Source organism: Haliaeetus albicilla, chromosome 16, assembly GCF_947461875.1.
Source record: "Haliaeetus albicilla chromosome 16, bHalAlb1.1, whole genome shotgun sequence".
Classification (NCBI taxonomy): Eukaryota; Metazoa; Chordata; class Aves; order Accipitriformes; family Accipitridae; genus Haliaeetus; species Haliaeetus albicilla.
This window is the reverse complement of record NC_091498.1, coordinates 33,003,079-33,019,058: the sequence shown is the minus strand read 5'-3', so window position 1 is coordinate 33,019,058 and position 15,980 is coordinate 33,003,079. Positions and strand designations below refer to the sequence as shown.

Sequence of the window (15,980 nt, the reverse complement as noted above, 5' to 3'; positions counted from 1 at the left end):
TCCCTGTCGCTGTCTGAGCAAGTATTCCCACTGTGAATGGATAGGATCTGGTACAGAATCACCTTCTGTTTCTGAGGTTTGCTTTAGCAGCTCTACCAAGGTAACCCAACTAAGGTTGTTTCTACAAAACTCGATCCAATGCGCGGACTCCTGCAGGCCACATCTCTGCTCCCGCACAGATGAGAGCCTCACAGGCAAGGTGCACACACCTTTGAGAATTCCTGGCAACTCCAGAGCGGGGCCAAAGGCTGCCTGTTGGATTGCTCTCCCTGTCTGCAAACTCAAAACCCGTGCAAGCCCAGAAGCAGTTGCCCAGCAGGCACTCATCAGCACAAAAGGCAACTCTCCAGCACCATGCTATTATGTGGCTCGGTCAGCAGCAGGTAGAACAACCAACTGTCACGTCCTCGTGTGATAAGAAAGCCTGCTCAGATGGAGCTGCATTAAACTTTAAGCAGTGGCTATCAGTAAAACAGGTCTGATGTAGTTCTGGCAGTGTGACCAAACCCAGCTCATGGGGGATACCAATAAATAATCCACATTCATGAAATGTCTTGACACTTGAGGCATTCAGAGGTGTTTGGCTGCATAAATAACAGGAGGACCTGGGACTGTGAACCGCTTACTTGTGAGAGATGATGGTGGGGGGAAGCTGTTTGTGATCCCCAGCCAGGATGCACTTTGGAGCCTTCAGCAGAGGTATCCAGCAACTGGCTTCCAGGGCCTGAGCACACTCATCTATCACCACGAGATCAAAGTGATTTTCAGGAAGCAACTTCAGTGGGCCATCAGAGGAAGCACCTAATTAAAGGAGAAGGTGCACAGCTTAGCAGGGAAGCACAGAAGAGCAAGCAACCTGTTTTTAAAACAAAGCACACACGCTTTAATTGTGATTGAGGGAGGCAGGTAAAATAATGGGTTTTTTGCAGATTTAGAAATTCAGCTCTGTAGTCCACACCAAATACTTATACATTTATATGTATATGTCAGAATTGTTTTTGCCAATTTCTGTTTGTACTTTTTTGCCCTGGCATCTGGGCCCAAAAGCTTCCAAGTATCTTTGAAAACAACAGTGAAACCCAGATGACAAACAGAACAATATGCTCAAATACTTCACCCAGAGCAGGAGCAGAGCAAAAGCACTAATGAACACCCACTTTCCTTCTGTCCTGAAATTCAAACAAAATTTCTCACCAACCAAAACTGAAAGGATGATGGACTTGAGATTCACCTTGCCTGATACACCGAGGGACACCCCAAGAGGGAAAGATCAGCTGAGACCCTGACTCCTCTACCCTGCTGACCCCGGCTGTGCTACTCTGTCCTTCCTCATGGCAGTAGGAGAAGGGAAAGCATAGGAGACTGTCATCAGACAATGATGGCAAGGCCTATTTTTTTACATCAGCTGTCCATTTGTAATGTCAAACAAATAACCCTTACGCACATCCTACTATAAACCAGACGGGAACCGATATTGATCCACGCATTGATCAGAACTGTGAATTTCAGAGGCATCAAAAATATCACTGCAATTCATAGAAAAAGGGATGTAAAAGGAGGAGAGGAGGATTAAGAAGCCAGCATGCCAGACAAGGAGATTCACAGCGTTCACAGAAAGGTTTTTTTCAAAAGCTCCCATGCTATTGCAGTGTAGCTCTGAAAGCAGCTCTGATTGGGGTGATTTTGATTTGCTACTGTAAATCCTGCTGCCTCTACAGCTTTGCATCAGTTCAGATGTTACAGTTTGTCAACTGAGACACCATGTTTTCCTTTAAAAAAGTTTTTCCCAGCCTATATGAATCCACTCTGGTATCAAGGGGCATACAGTTTGAACTTGACTTTTGCAATTTTGTCACACTGAAGGTGGAAAAGAAATAAGTAGAAAGGTTCTCTCTATCTAAAAAAGACTGTAGCAATGTGGCATGCAGCTGTGCAGATGATTTTCTTCCCTTACAGCCTTGCAGCTCGACTTGAGTTTATCGAACTCCCATTAAGTAAAGGTCACTGGTGTCCCTGTGTGTTGCCATGATTAAATTCTCTCTCTGCTGAACCTAGTAACAGAGCAGTTTGGCTTGCATAAATAATTCCCATCAGACTATGTGGTTTCAGACAAATAGCAAGATTGCTTAATTGAGGAAAACACAAAATCCAAACCCCTTGTTTGTCTACGACCTTTTGCTGAAGCAGAATTGCACAGACCTCCACACTGGCTAGCAAGTCCCAGAGTCCCAGGAGCAAATCACATCTGATCAACACAACGGTCAGCACAAAATACCAGTTTTACTGAAAAAAGGAAACCTTCCCGTTTTTTCAAGCAAAGTTAAAAGAAGTGAGATGCCAATTCCCAGCAAGTAATGCACTGGAAGGATTTATCTTTCCTTTAACCTTCACACTAGTAACTTGTGAATGCCCCATGAGGTTCTTTTCTATGACCTAAAATTATTGATGTTTCCCTTCAGCAAATAATCCCTGAGCAACCAAATCTGAAGATTATAAGCATGCCCTGGAATATTATACATCTGATCTAGAAAAGCACTTTAGCATGTGTTAAACTTTAAGCACTTATATTCCCCTTCGAGCGCAAGGGTACTACTTTCCTACTTGTAGATGCAGATGTGCCTACATGCGCTGCCTGATGAATACCTGGAACTGTTCCCTAAATCCCATGTCATTTACACCACTTGGGCAACTTACAGAACTAACCAAATACATGCAGACTGAGACCAGGCTATGGAAACGTGCTGTATTTGATCAGTCACAGAAATTATCCAAGCAGGAAAGCAATTCCATGTGACTTATGAAATCAATAAGCAGATTGCACACCTCCAAAGCACTTGTTTACTCACTGAAAGCTCAGCTCCTACTCAGAACTAACAAAGATGGGCCACATTGGCTTACACCAAAGGCCCTTCTAGACCCATATTCTTTGCTAAACAACAATACCACGTGCCAGAGTGTAAGCAGGGAGAATCCCACTGTGTAGGAGCTTGAGAGCTTGCAGCAAACTTGACTGAACTCCCAGGAGTTTGGAGCAGGAAGACTAAGTCTCCCTCCTGTCCTGGCAGGATGCTGCATTGCAGGGCACATGGTTTATGTGAGTCCTGGCGAGTAAGGTAAAATACCAAAGAAAAAGAGGATCTTGCACCTGTATTCGTAGCAAGGACAACACTGGCATGGGTAAGGGCTGCAGCCATGGCAGTTTCTTCTCGTTCCTTCAGCTCCTTTCTCAGTGCCTTAATCTCACTGAGAAAATGGCTCCGCTCTCCCTTATCTTGAGCCTTTTTGGTTTTTGCCTATAAAATAGAAAAATCAAGATAGAACAAACTGTTTCTAGTCCTAGGGATATGTTCAGCTTCTCACATAACCAAAGAACCTGGATACAGCATGGCTTCTCTATGTCCACCACAATACATTGGCTCATCATAATCACTCCACAAAACCTTGGTTTCTCTTCCCTCTCCCTGCCAGAAAGCCCCTTCCACAATCAGTGTTGCTTGAAGCATAAAGAGTATTTCTGTCTACGCAAAAGATGAACTATGTCAATACAGCCCCAGGCTCTGAGCATGAAACAGCAAAATGAGAATATCACTGCCGATCAGATCATCCGGGACCATCAGGAGTAACACCATCACTCAGGGTCCAGACAGCAATTTCTCAGACTTAGTTGGTCCATGCTTAAACTGCTCTGGCTGCATATTTTGATAGTCTTGAACTGTGAGCATAAAGTGTTGAAGAGTAACTCCCTGTCCTTAAATCCTTTGTTCAGCCCTTCCTGCTCTGCCCTGTACTTTCCCAGTGCCCCAAAGATCAGCAGGGAGGTCAGATGCTTCAGTCCATCTGATGCCTGAGACTATGCACCAGTCAAAGTATCTGGGCACAAAGCAGGGACAAATGTATAATGGTAATTAGGCTTAATGGGAAGAAGGATCTTGTGCCTTTGCTGGGTGAAGAATTGGGACTTCCTATCTCATTCTGCTCTGTTGCTCGGAGGAAGCAGGGATCCTCTGGCTCCAAATGACCTTGAAGCAGGAGGGCTCCCCAAGTTGACTGTGCCATGTCCAGCCAACGTAGCAGCTCTGCATTTTTAAAAAGGCGTTTCTGAGTTGCTGTAAATGATTCAGAGCAATATCTAGACAGGCACATGGCTTTTTTTAGCAACGCCTATTAAATATATCTAACACAACAAATCATCACCACTGGTTGCTAGCGCTTCCGCAGCTACAGACCAGCAGCTATGAGATAACAGCCAAGCTATCGTTCACTGCAAGTCACCTTGAGAAAGCTATCCGCACTTAGATTATTTCCTAGGAGGTAAGGCTGATGACTTGAGAAGGCTGAAAAGGTTGCAGACAGAAGCTTTTATAAGCTGCCAAACCAATATGACCTGATGGTTCCTATAATCATCCCCTGTATGGATGGATTCTCCAGTGTCTAACGTGGTTCAGCTCATATTGTAGCCTTTTCCCTAGGAAAGACATTCATGTGTCTCGCTCTTCTACTCAGCCACCTGTTTTGTTAAACTTGTAGGTATTTAATACCTGCAAAACCTCTTCAAGTCTGTCAAGTGTAGTCAAAATTGGCTGACAGGCTCAGAAGTTACAGGGATCACAGACAGATATGCAGAAAACGTGATCACACAGGCATCTTTTCCTTAGTTTGATCTAAAAGGACAGGGTGGGCACCAGTCCTGATGATAGTCACTGAGCTGAAGGAACAAAGCAGATTTGCAGCCACTTCTCTGTTAGAAACAGAGGAAGATTAGAGAGCAAAACTGATGGTGCCAGTAGGGACAATCTTAATGTCTGTTCAGCAAAAAAGGTCTAGTTAGTAAATTAACAGCAACTGTTCTCTGAGGTTCACTGGTGACATTAAGATCCAAACATCTGACTGACTCTCAGCTCTGAAAGCAGCTAAGGGAGCAGGGAGCCCAGTCCAGAGGTAACAGAGCACTGTCAGTCAGCCCCAAGGATAGTGCTTGGCACACTGTGAGCCTGGATCCCACTGACTCCTCGTTAGGGCTCTGTGGGTGCCAGCAGGCTCTAATTGTCCTGACCTGCCTCGTTTGGGCCCCCACCCACACACTCATTGGTCTGGGAGTGCATTTAAGGCCAGACTTTGTTTCTTTGCCTGAGCTATAGAGCTTGTGCTCTGGTCTTGACTTCCTTGGTTGACTGCCTCATGACTCTGGACCTGTCTGGTGATCTGGACTGCTGGCTGATCCTGCTCAACATCACTGGATCTGTGCTACCTTTCTTGCTCAGGTACTGTGGGACCAGTATCCCAATATCCAGAAGCTGATGTCCTGGAAAGCTTGAAGCCTGAACAGGTGAGGGAAGGAGACACAAAGGGGTAGAAGATGTGCAGAGAGCAAGGGTTTTTGCTTATATTACTAATTCTCCTGTGGTTGGGGGTAGTGGTGAAATAAAGGAGTGAGAAGAGTCAAAATATGGAGTGGACAAAGGATGAAATTATTACAGGGGCAAGTAGGGGATGTTGCAGGGGAGAAACTGAGGCAGGATGAGGGAAAGATGGGCCAGGACCTCAGAGGTGAGCTCTCTGTAGACCAGAAAGAGATGCTAATGAGTCAGACGCATCTTCTGTGAAAGACCCTATCGTAGGCAGCTCAAAGCACTACTGTTATGCAAGTTGAGTTGCAGCAGTATGCTAGCTCTTGGGTTTTTGTTTGGTATTTCAGGGCAGAACAAGCCTTGGTGGCCAGTCCCTATCTCCCATCACCACATACCCCTTGCTCTAGGGAGGAAGCAGATAGAGACTTTAATGCTGAAGGCTCTGCTTTCTCCTTAATATCCCTTCCACTGTGGAAAATCAGCAGTGGAAAAAACCTCCTCCCAACTTTTGAAGTGTCTCCCAAGGAGAGGAAAGGGAAAATTAACCACTAGGGAGAAAGATGCAAAATAAATTAAGAAGTAAAAAAGATTCTGTGTAGAGCTGTGACTACAACCAGGTCTCCATCCCAGCAGATAAGTACATCCTTCATGAACTTGCCTCTCAGCCACAAGTACAACTTTATCCAGCCCTCGGACGCTCTCTCCTTCCCTTACATTATGTGCAAGAACAACTTGTCTGCCAAGTTACTTCCCCAACTGCTCAGCAACAGAAAGACTGGATGATGCATAACCACATTTGGGAAAACTGAAGCTGCTGCCATAATGGTGGCTACAGATTAATGTTCATGGAGTTGAAAGCCATGTTTGGTCTGCATAATTTAAAGTAAACGCGCAGTGCCTTACTGAAGGGCAGGGCAATATACTTGAGCATGTATGACACAACACGTGTGCAGGGGTATGAAGATGTCCTCCTGCATCTCTGATCAAGACAGTATCTCTCTTGAGCTGGTTGCATCTGCAAAATGGCTTCTGGACAGTGCTGCCACCAGGAGGGGGAGGAAAAAACCTAATTAGTATCAAAACCTATCACCTGAAGTAAAAGAGCTACTCTGTAAATTAAGTCAGGAAAATTAGGTTGTGAAAGAAGAAATTAGGGATGCATTTTTATAGTGCACTCTGCTTTCTACTTGAGGTGGCTGAGAGTGGGAGGGAGTGTCAGGACAGCCAGACATCTCGTTAGGAAGTGAATTAATGATGTGAATGTTTCTCTCGCTCTCTGGTGAAGAGGATTGCATGAACAATGCCAGACAGATAATCTAGAGAGCAGGGCACTGCAGCATCTCCCCATGCAGCAGTAATGACTATGATTTTGCCATCAATGAGGAATTCAGCTAGGAGGAGTTCTACCTTTAGCCCCTTCTACAGCAGATGAAGATGAGCACTGGTGGCAGGTGACCAAGGAGGCTCAGGCAGCCCCTAGTAGAGAGGCTTTCTGTGAGATACCTTGCCAGGTTGGATGCCTTCCCCGTTTCTAAAACTGCCAAGCTTGCACCCCAGTTCCTTTTTTCCAAGGCCAGATTAAATGCCTTCCCATCAGAGTAAATAGGATTAATCCAGGCCACACACATCAACTGCCACTTAGTCCACTGCACTATGCTATTTTTTTTTCTTTCCTCTCTCCTGAAGTGGCCTTTCTACTGTTAACTGACCACAGAGAGGCTCATGCCCACCAATATTGTACCCCTGCCTGGATACAGTAAGAACCAGACTGGGAGCATCACTGTGGGCTCATGGTGCCCTGAACCCACGAATACCAGGTTCAACATGGGTGCAGGCTGGCTGCACCCTGCCTATGGCTCTCAGCAGGATTAGTCACTGTGACTTGCCTCTAGCCACTGATTTTGGGGCAACCCAGAGCACCTGGCTGTAGTGATTCTCTTCTAAGAACACGCAAGAAGTGGCAGAGTTGTTCCTTAGTTTTAGAGACAAAGTAGCTTGCCTGGCTAGCAGATCAGGTACTTCTAATCTAGAGAGCTGGCATTCAGGTAACCCACACAGGGCATGTTGCAGGGACACGTACAAAGGCCTGGTCGATGTCCTTCCTGATATCTGCTACTATCTGGGCATTGTCGCCACGGGCCAAGACTGCGTCCAAGGAATGCTGTTGGATGGGCTTCAGCAGGCGAGCAGGGTGCCCAAGCCGCAGGATGTGGGCTTTGTAGCCAGCCAGCCTTTCCACCAGATTATCCACAGCAACATTGGAAGGGGCACAACACAGGACCTGTACGGGGAGAAACCAAGTGCTTGTTACTGTCAAGGACACCAAAACACTGGAGCCACAGTGTCCGAGGAGGGAGACCAACACATACTGTTAGGAATTAACCACTGACACCTCCACAGCCTCCAGACACTAAAGGCAATTCTCGCCTTGCTTTGAAGCACTAGTGCAGGGTCTTCAATAAATAGAGGCTTCAAAGCTCAGGTTTGCTATTTGTACCTAATTTCAGCTGATAGGCAAAACTCCCTGGTCCTTGCAAACCAAGCCAGACTCTGTAGTGTAGCATAGCTGTTACTGGATCTGCTCCAGGTGCCATGAAGCCCAATGAGTTTGCAAAATAAACCAAGGTGAACACTGTCACTACAGTCCTGCCACTGATACTCACTTTCAGGCCTTGCTGTACAGCTTGCAAGATGATCTCTACTAGTGTTGTAGTCTTCCCTGTGCCAGGCGGGCCATGGACAATGGCAAGCTCTCTCTGTGCCAGTGAAAAGGAGACAGCCTCTCTCTGTGATGCATCCAGCGAGTCATTGTAAAGCTTTAGAGGCTCTGGGGAGACAGCAGGAGATTCACTTGGACCCCAGCCCTAACTTTGGGTGCTCACGAAGAAGCGCAAATGTATGAATACAAATAAGAAGCTACTCGGTAGCTGGCCCAAATCAATTTGATAATGAGAGTAACATTCTTGGGGAGGAAGGTACACTGTGTACCACCTAGGTGGCTAAAAGAGCATAGGCTGGTAAAAGTAAGGCTTGTTATGCTTTCAAAATGAACAGGCTGCCCATCCTGCATCTGTCTCTTCCCCATTCTCTCTCCTACCCTGCTATACTTCAGAAGGAGCAACCATTCAGTTGTGAACATAGCTAGTATGTACTGACACTTTTCAGCATTTAGAAAGGCATTTACTGGCCATAACATCAAGCATTTAGGATCTCCTGGGTCTGGAAGGTGCCCTGGGTTTATTTTAAAAGTGAGCCAGTGTATTTAGTAAACTTTTAATAAAAAGAGGGGAGGAAGTAGTTGATCATGCAATTGAATCACTCCCATTCCAGTTAACAAACCCAACACAGTCCTAGTGAAAAAGCAGCAGAAAAAACTACAGCGTCTGTGAGCAGAAAAGAGCAGTCCCATATTGTTCAACAATGACTGAAAAGGAAGGCAGGAAAAAGATACAAACCTGTAATATAAATGATGAAAACTAAAATTAGTTTGAGCTTTAATGATCAGAAAGGAAAAAAGGGAAAAGAATATGCAAATTGCATTACAAGACAATTGGTTTCACTGCAGAAGACCCAATTCTCACAAGCTGCTTTTTACCTCCCGGATTTATCTAATTTAAATCCATATTTATTCTCATCCCCCATAACGAACAAGGAGATCAGCAGCAGGATTATGGAAGTTAATTACAGCAGATGATGACTCATTACACTAAGGTTTACTGAAAATAAAGTTCCTATGAAAGATTATATAAGACAAATATCTGGGCATCATTCCCTGCTGGGCATCATGTGTTTTATCGCTATCTTTGCATTAAGGACTTGATTAATAGCATGAAAGTTTTTTCTTGTTTTAGGCAGGTTAACTTGTGTGCACCTCCCATGTAACCTCTGGCACTGACTTTTGATGCACCACAACTAAATGAGGTGTCTGGGTTAAACAAATAATATTCGTTAAAAAGATGCTTGGTGAGGAAGAGAGAAACAGGACTAATGGTACTTTTTCCTGTTAACCTCACCCTTGCTTTATACATAATTTTTGAGTTAGTCTGCTAATGATGAAAAGAAGACTAGGAAGCATCCCATGGGCTGGAGAAAAAGACAGACTAGCTTAAAAACTGAAAGGCATTTCCCACAATGAGGAACAGCTGGGATGTAGGAGTCATTGATATTTCCTTGCTCAAGGAATGAGATCAGAAACAGGCCTCTCCACATGCATGCACACCCTCTTCCCTTTTAATCACACACTGCCAAAAGTTGCTATGTGGGCAGGCTGGGAAATATGCCTCTTTTCTGGGCTGGGCACATTAGTGGTGAGGAGGAGGGCAGAGCCTTTTAAAGGATGCTGTGGCTCCTCTAAACTCTTCTCCATCTACCAGCTGTGCTCTAAGTAGGCTCACCTGAAGAAATGCAGTTTATCTACTCCAGCAGGGCTGGCCCAAGAGCTCTTTAGAAGCAATCAGTTTAGGGTTTGCACAGATGCTCCCAGAATACACCCGTTAACCCAGTTCTAGCCCTGTGGCATCAACTCTGCATTCCTGCCTCCTGCTCTGCCCAAGGCTGTCCATCTCAGGCCACAATGGAGAGGACGAACATAAATCTGCATCCTTGGGCCTGGCACGGATGGGTCTCGATGGTGGTCAGGTAATTCAGTCCCCGATGCACGACTTGATTTGGGAGTGTAGCATTTGGGAAAAAAAAAATTAAAAAAATCATCTTGGCCATCAAGGTTGGTCCTCCAACATTTCCAGGAACCAAGACACTTTTCTGCACAGTATCAGCAGTTCAGGTGAAGTAGTGGGTTGGAAGGTGATATTCAAGTCCAGGAAAGGGGTCTTTGCACCAAACATGGATAGGAACAGTCCCCCTGGGAGGAAAAGCTCAAATTCTCCAGAGCTGGAGGCCTTTCACTTCTCAATATACCTTCCGAAGTACATTCCTCACCATCAGTGTGTACGGGCACCAAGAGCAAAGCATGGGGACCCCATGACCAGCTCCTTTACGTTACAACCTAACTGCAGCTGCTGTTGGACAAAATCCAGGTGGTAATTAAGCCTAAACCAAGGAAATTCCCCTGCTCTCCCTATGAAGCATTTAGCAGCTGAGTTGTCCATTCTGCTTAGTTTTCCCTATAGATCTCAAGGGCCTCTTCATGGCCCCTGTGATGACAAGAGGTATCACATGGCAGAGGGACAAGGAGCATTTAAGATTTTTGCAAGGGACTTGTCACATGCACTGGACTTGTGCCAAGAAGCTGAGGAAGTTTTGCTAGAAATCCCTGGTGCTTCCCCAGTACTCTGCCTGCTGGGTTGGCTTTTACTGGGGACACTCTTGCCTTTTAACTAGGCTTTTTTTTTTCTTCCTTCTTTCTCTTTTCAAATTAGATATAACCCATGCCTTTTGCACTCGATGTGACCATGCAAGCCAGCCAGTGTCATGGCATAGAGACGAACACCCCCTTGCCTTTTCTACACCAGGACTACAGGAGAGAGCTGGTAGCTATTAGAGATCTGCAGGGTTATGCCTACAATAAGGCATAACATTATTTCTGAAAGAAAAGGGAATATGTCCATCCCGCTTGGCTGGCCTTGTGGTGCACAGCAAACAGAGCAATGCTGACCTCTACTGGCAAGCAAAGCATCTCTGTACGTCCACCACAATGTACAGGTGCAGGGGTCCCTCCATATATGCTGTGAGCAGGGAAGGATTTCTTGTAGGAGATTTCTGGTGTGAAAGGTCCAAATGCTTCCGGGCCATGAGTGCAGGTTAAAGTGGAAGAGAGCCAAGCAGAGCATTTCTTATGGATGGACTTCTGGATTTTGCTTCCCAGAGAGTCCAACGAGCAGAAATCCTGTTCACTTCAGAGTTCGCCTTTTAGAAAGCTTATTATCCCACTTGGTACCTTTCTGGAGGCAGCAAGGTAAGGGTTGGAAATGCGTTGTGGTGGGGACCAGTCCCATTCTTAGCTCCAGATCCCATCTATCCACTGGTGATACCTTCTTATGCTCCTTTCGACTACTCCATAGGTTATTCTTCCCACAGCCTGTCAAGTGTTTTTGTGTTATGCCAAGGATATATATTCAGAGTTGTATTTTTAAGTGTTTTGAAAGGATTTGTGCTTTGATGTGCAGTGCTATAGGTAACGCCTCAACCTATGCACAATCCCAGCAGCTCAGCAGGAGAGATGGAAAGCACAGATTCAGTGCATGACTTCAGCAAACACAATCCTTCTGGCCATGCAAGGGGTGTGGGCTTGTGAGAGTGCACTGACATTTTCTCCAGTAGCATTTCAGCTATGCCCTTTATGTAGGAGAGCCTCTAACATACCCCTGCCACTTACCATCTGATGGGGAGCCACCAGCTTTCTGAATCAAACCTGAAGCCCCTGGCTGTCCCTCACAGTTCAGATCCCAAAACATTTATCAGACCTGGCCCTGCTCAACCCTGAGCCCAAACATACTCCTGGCTAGACCCAGAAGGGCAATCCAAGCATCCTGCAGTAGCAATGGTGTGAGAACCCACTAGCTGTGAGATCTCCTGTTGTCTGTAAATACCCTGGAATGAGAAGGCTGGTACAAACTAATTTCAGGCTTCTTGGGGTCAAAAGCCTGGCACTTTTTTTCCCAAATTACTGATAACCATCTTACACAAGCCCAGTGCCAAAAACATGCTCCCAGGACATTGTTCCAGTGGGAGTCATGCCTGTATCCATTAGTAGTGGGAGGGATTCATCCCCCAAGTAGTGAATAGGATCTTCCTGACACTGTGGGAAACAGCTGTGTGCAAATTAGCATAGCAGCAGCAACTCTGCCAGTCATCAGGAGTTGGGTAAAAGGGCGCTCCTTTTTTTGTCATTATTACCCTTCTGCGCATAGTGATGGCTTTTTAGCAAGCCAGTATCATGCACTGGTCAGATGCCAGCAGCTGCTACCTACTTCAAAACCATGTTTCCATTGGCTTTATCAGACTCCTTGTTGACCTAATTGGTTGGCGACTAGATTTAGGCACTCTCCTGGGATGACACAGGCTTTAATACAGATCCTCCAGGCACAGCATTTGGCAGCCTGCTCTCCCAAGATAACCCAAGCAGCTGCGATCAGTCATGAGAAGATCACAATGCAGTACAGCAAAAAATAAGCAACTAAAAGCTATTTATCAGACAGGTCATGAGACTACTGTAACTCTATTTGGCTATGCCCTAAAGAGACCCTGTATAACCAACCTTTTGGAAATAATAATAAAAAAAACAAACAGATGCTTTTCCCTCCAGGTTACAAGGGTCCATGTTGGGAAACAGCCACAAGCAGAAGGCACCAGCGGAGCAGAGGATGGCATTGAGACTCCACTAGCTTTGCTGCTGGAAAGAACCACTACATCTCACATTTTTCAGTGGTACTGGTGAGCATTCTGTGTTTCAACTCTGCATTGTGTGCTGCAGTCTGGGTACCTACAGCCTGCTTTCTTGAGGATGTGAAGCACGCACAGACTTGTTGTCTATCTTTTGCCCTTTCAGTTTACACCCCTGTAACACTTGAATCTGCTGACCAGTTTTTAACTGATTTGTTATAAAGTCCCTACACGCTTTATGAAAATGCACAGTGGTATCAGAACCCACCTAAAAGTCCTGAGACTCCCGTGCTTGAAAAATGAGGCTTCTAATTTTTTTCCCATGCTTAAGAACTTAGATTTAGGATTCTGCTGCTGCACGTATCATTCGCTGGAGCCTATTTTGCCCTTGGGAGAACACCCTTGAACATCCAGGCATAGAGCTGGGTGCTTATGATTTCCATGACCTTTCTGCTTCTCAATCTCCTTGTAATTTGGTTCTTCCCCACCACTTGTATAGAAGAGAGTGATAAATATCCCCAGCCACCCCCCCAGGTATGGATCTCATCTACTCTGGGCTGCCTTCCTCCTTCTTTTCCAGCACAAGTGTCAGTGCTAGCTTTTTCTCTGGGTGGGTGTTTATATGGTCTCACTCCCACCCCTGGCTTTCTGGGTTTCTAACTGAAGTGGAGCTTATATTGCATCCTGGAATGGTGTTAATATAGATGTGTGTCCAGACAGCCAGTTTTATGAGATGTACAGAACTTATTAACTCTGAGACTCCTGATGGGTTGGTTTGAAATCAGATAATGGATGGGATGAGACAGATACAGGGAAGCATCTCCCTAAGAAACCAGGCTAAAAGATGCTTTGTCATGAAAAGAAATAATGTGTCATGGAGAAGTAGCCTGAAATGCTGTGAGGTTTTTCTATCCTTCTGTGTCAGAGCATGCACCTGGGAAGCACTTGCTGCCTTTTGCAGACAGTCCACACATCTATGAGTTTCTATACTATTTGCAGAGACACATCCCCATGTCCTACAGTGTACTGGACACCTGGGGAACTGCATGTGCCATCATATAAGCGTAAGAGACAGGATTTATCCAGCCAGCTGCTGAGTGCCCTCCCCTTCAACTCAGTGGAGGCTGGCTGTTCAAGGCACGTTGCAGGACCTATTCAAAGTTAAAGTCATTATTATTTAATTCCCAACTTTCTAGTTGGGGAGAAAGGAGCTGTAAATTGAGGAGGTAAACGGAAGGCCATTCCACCCTGCCAGAGCATTTTGCTGTTCTCAGGTGATATGCTGCCTTCTCATATTGCATCTCTTCTGTCTGTTTAATGTGGCTGAATGTTTCTATCAATCAATATTTTCAGTGCTGGGGAGACATAAAAATTCATCTCTGTGCTTAGTTTTGCACATCTGAGCAATTTGGTGAAAAGGAGGTTTTTTTCATTAGAAAGGCAGTTCTGCTACCACAAGGGAAAAAGCAGAGTTGAAGCTGCTGAGAAAGTTAGTTCATTAAAATTTAATTATTTTATCTAATATTAAAAACTTGAGTGCACCAAGGTCCCTAGGTAGCCAAAAGGCTAAGAGGTTTGACTCAGACTAAGCTCAGTGCTTAGAACTACAGAGATATGACTTGCACTAACATTAATTCTTCATCCTTGGTGTATCATATCAGAAGCCTAGCCTGAAGGTATACTGCAGGGGAATGGGAGTGAGTATGTGAAAGAGGGGACCACTGTGGACAACCAAATACAGTAATGAAAGTAAGAGAAAAGCTGCAACAGCAAGCACAAAGTGCAAGGAGCTGTGGTGGGGAGGAAACCAAGCAGAACCCTGGCCAGTAAGGAACAAGGCAGGGATGGATGACATCACCCATGGCATGCTGCTGAGCAATGAGAGGAGAGACCTGAGCTCTCTACATGGCTTAGATACAAATGGCTGGCCTGATCCTGCCAGGCAGCTCAATCCACCCTCTGCTTTCATTCCCTGATTTTTGCAGCCCAGATGATATTTCCCTTCTGTCAAGGGATAATACTAATTAGCAGTTGCCAAGCACTTGGATATTCTGCTGATCAGAGGCTTTAGTTTTCACATAGTTTCTCTGAAAAGGTAAGCTGTGTAATTTCATCTTTCATTTTTCCAAAGACTTGCACCAAAAAAGATCTGAGTAAAAGGGGATTCTACTTATATGCAATTTTTTTGACAGCTGCTGGTAAAACCAAGTTGTGAGGTTTTAAGTAATTGATGAAACCAAAGCAGCCTGTACATCTCCAACTTGACTGAATACAATCAGAAGGCTGTAAAAATACAAGTGTTCCCATGCTGTTTCAAACTGGACTAGTTCCACAGTCACTTAATTCCCATGAAGGCAGAGTTATTGGATTTTCAATACAGAAGCAGTGCTGGCAGTTTCTGATCTTTGAAGTTTATGGATGAGACTGGAGCAGGCAGCAAGTAAGAAATGCCTCATAAACTAAATTGAATTTCAGATTCATGAATGGGTGCAAACAAATTCCCCCATCACAAATTCTGTCTGTTTCATGCCAGAATTCAACTTTACTTGGTACACTCCAAAAAAAGTGAGCGTCAGCTAGCTGAATAGTCTCTCTTGCAGCGATGACAAGGGTCTTTACATGAGTAAAGTGTGTCTGGTGACCCATAAACCAGTATGAAAAGTTAAGTGTTCAATGCTGCCAGTTGCAACACCACTTATTACTCACATTCAATACTCAGGTCTTTCCTGGAGCAAAGTAAGCTGCACGTTTGGTGTGGATAAAAACTTCACTAAGATTAGAGTTCTTTGTGTTCCTATGGGCTATTTCAAAGAATGGGTCTTGAACTGAGAGACCACAAGCACCCTTCTCAGCTGGTCAGTGCCAGAGACAGGACTTGGAGGACTGGAAGAGGAGTAACGGTAGCACAGTGGGAAATGTCTGCACAACCATCACTTAGGGCTCTGGCTCTGTGCCTCTGTCAGATGTGACATCTGAAGAGGTAAGCATCCTCCTAACTGGGCAGGGAGAGAGCGCAGAGCTCTCATCCTGTGGGTAGGGAACTTCAGGCTTCACTGATTGCTCTGGAGAGTGAATATTTCTGCCCCCCACCCCTTCCCCCCAATAACTTTCAATATCCTTGCTTAAAACCAGCATGAAAGCAGCAACATCACTGCTCTCACCAGTCCATCCAAAAGAGTTCTCCACCTGTGTAACTCTCAGTTCACATACCAAAGCAGACTAAAAACAGTAGCAGTCTCAGTGCACGTGGTTGGCTGTGAAGGTCCAGGGGCTCTAACCCTAAAGGTGCAG

The 15,980-nt window shown here is 45.3% G+C and overlaps 1 protein-coding gene across 2 annotated transcripts in view; it reads right to left on the bottom strand.

Annotated features, from left to right (window-relative positions):
- The window catches only part of IGHMBP2 (immunoglobulin mu DNA binding protein 2), a 46,535-nt gene that overhangs the window by 25,243 nt on the left and 5,312 nt on the right, over positions 1–15,980 (bottom strand). Inside the window, exons 5-8 of one of the 2 annotated variants that reach the window (XM_069804406.1) lie at positions 8,012–8,175; positions 7,429–7,629; positions 3,146–3,293; positions 627–801 (exon numbers count right to left, since the gene is read on the bottom strand). In XM_069804406.1, the coding sequence (XP_069660507.1) occupies positions 627–801; positions 3,146–3,293; positions 7,429–7,629; positions 8,012–8,175 (688 nt within the window). The remainder of the gene's footprint in view (positions 1–626; positions 802–3,145; positions 3,294–7,428; positions 7,630–8,011; positions 8,176–15,980) is intronic. The other variant, XM_069804407.1, reaches the window with a different exon arrangement.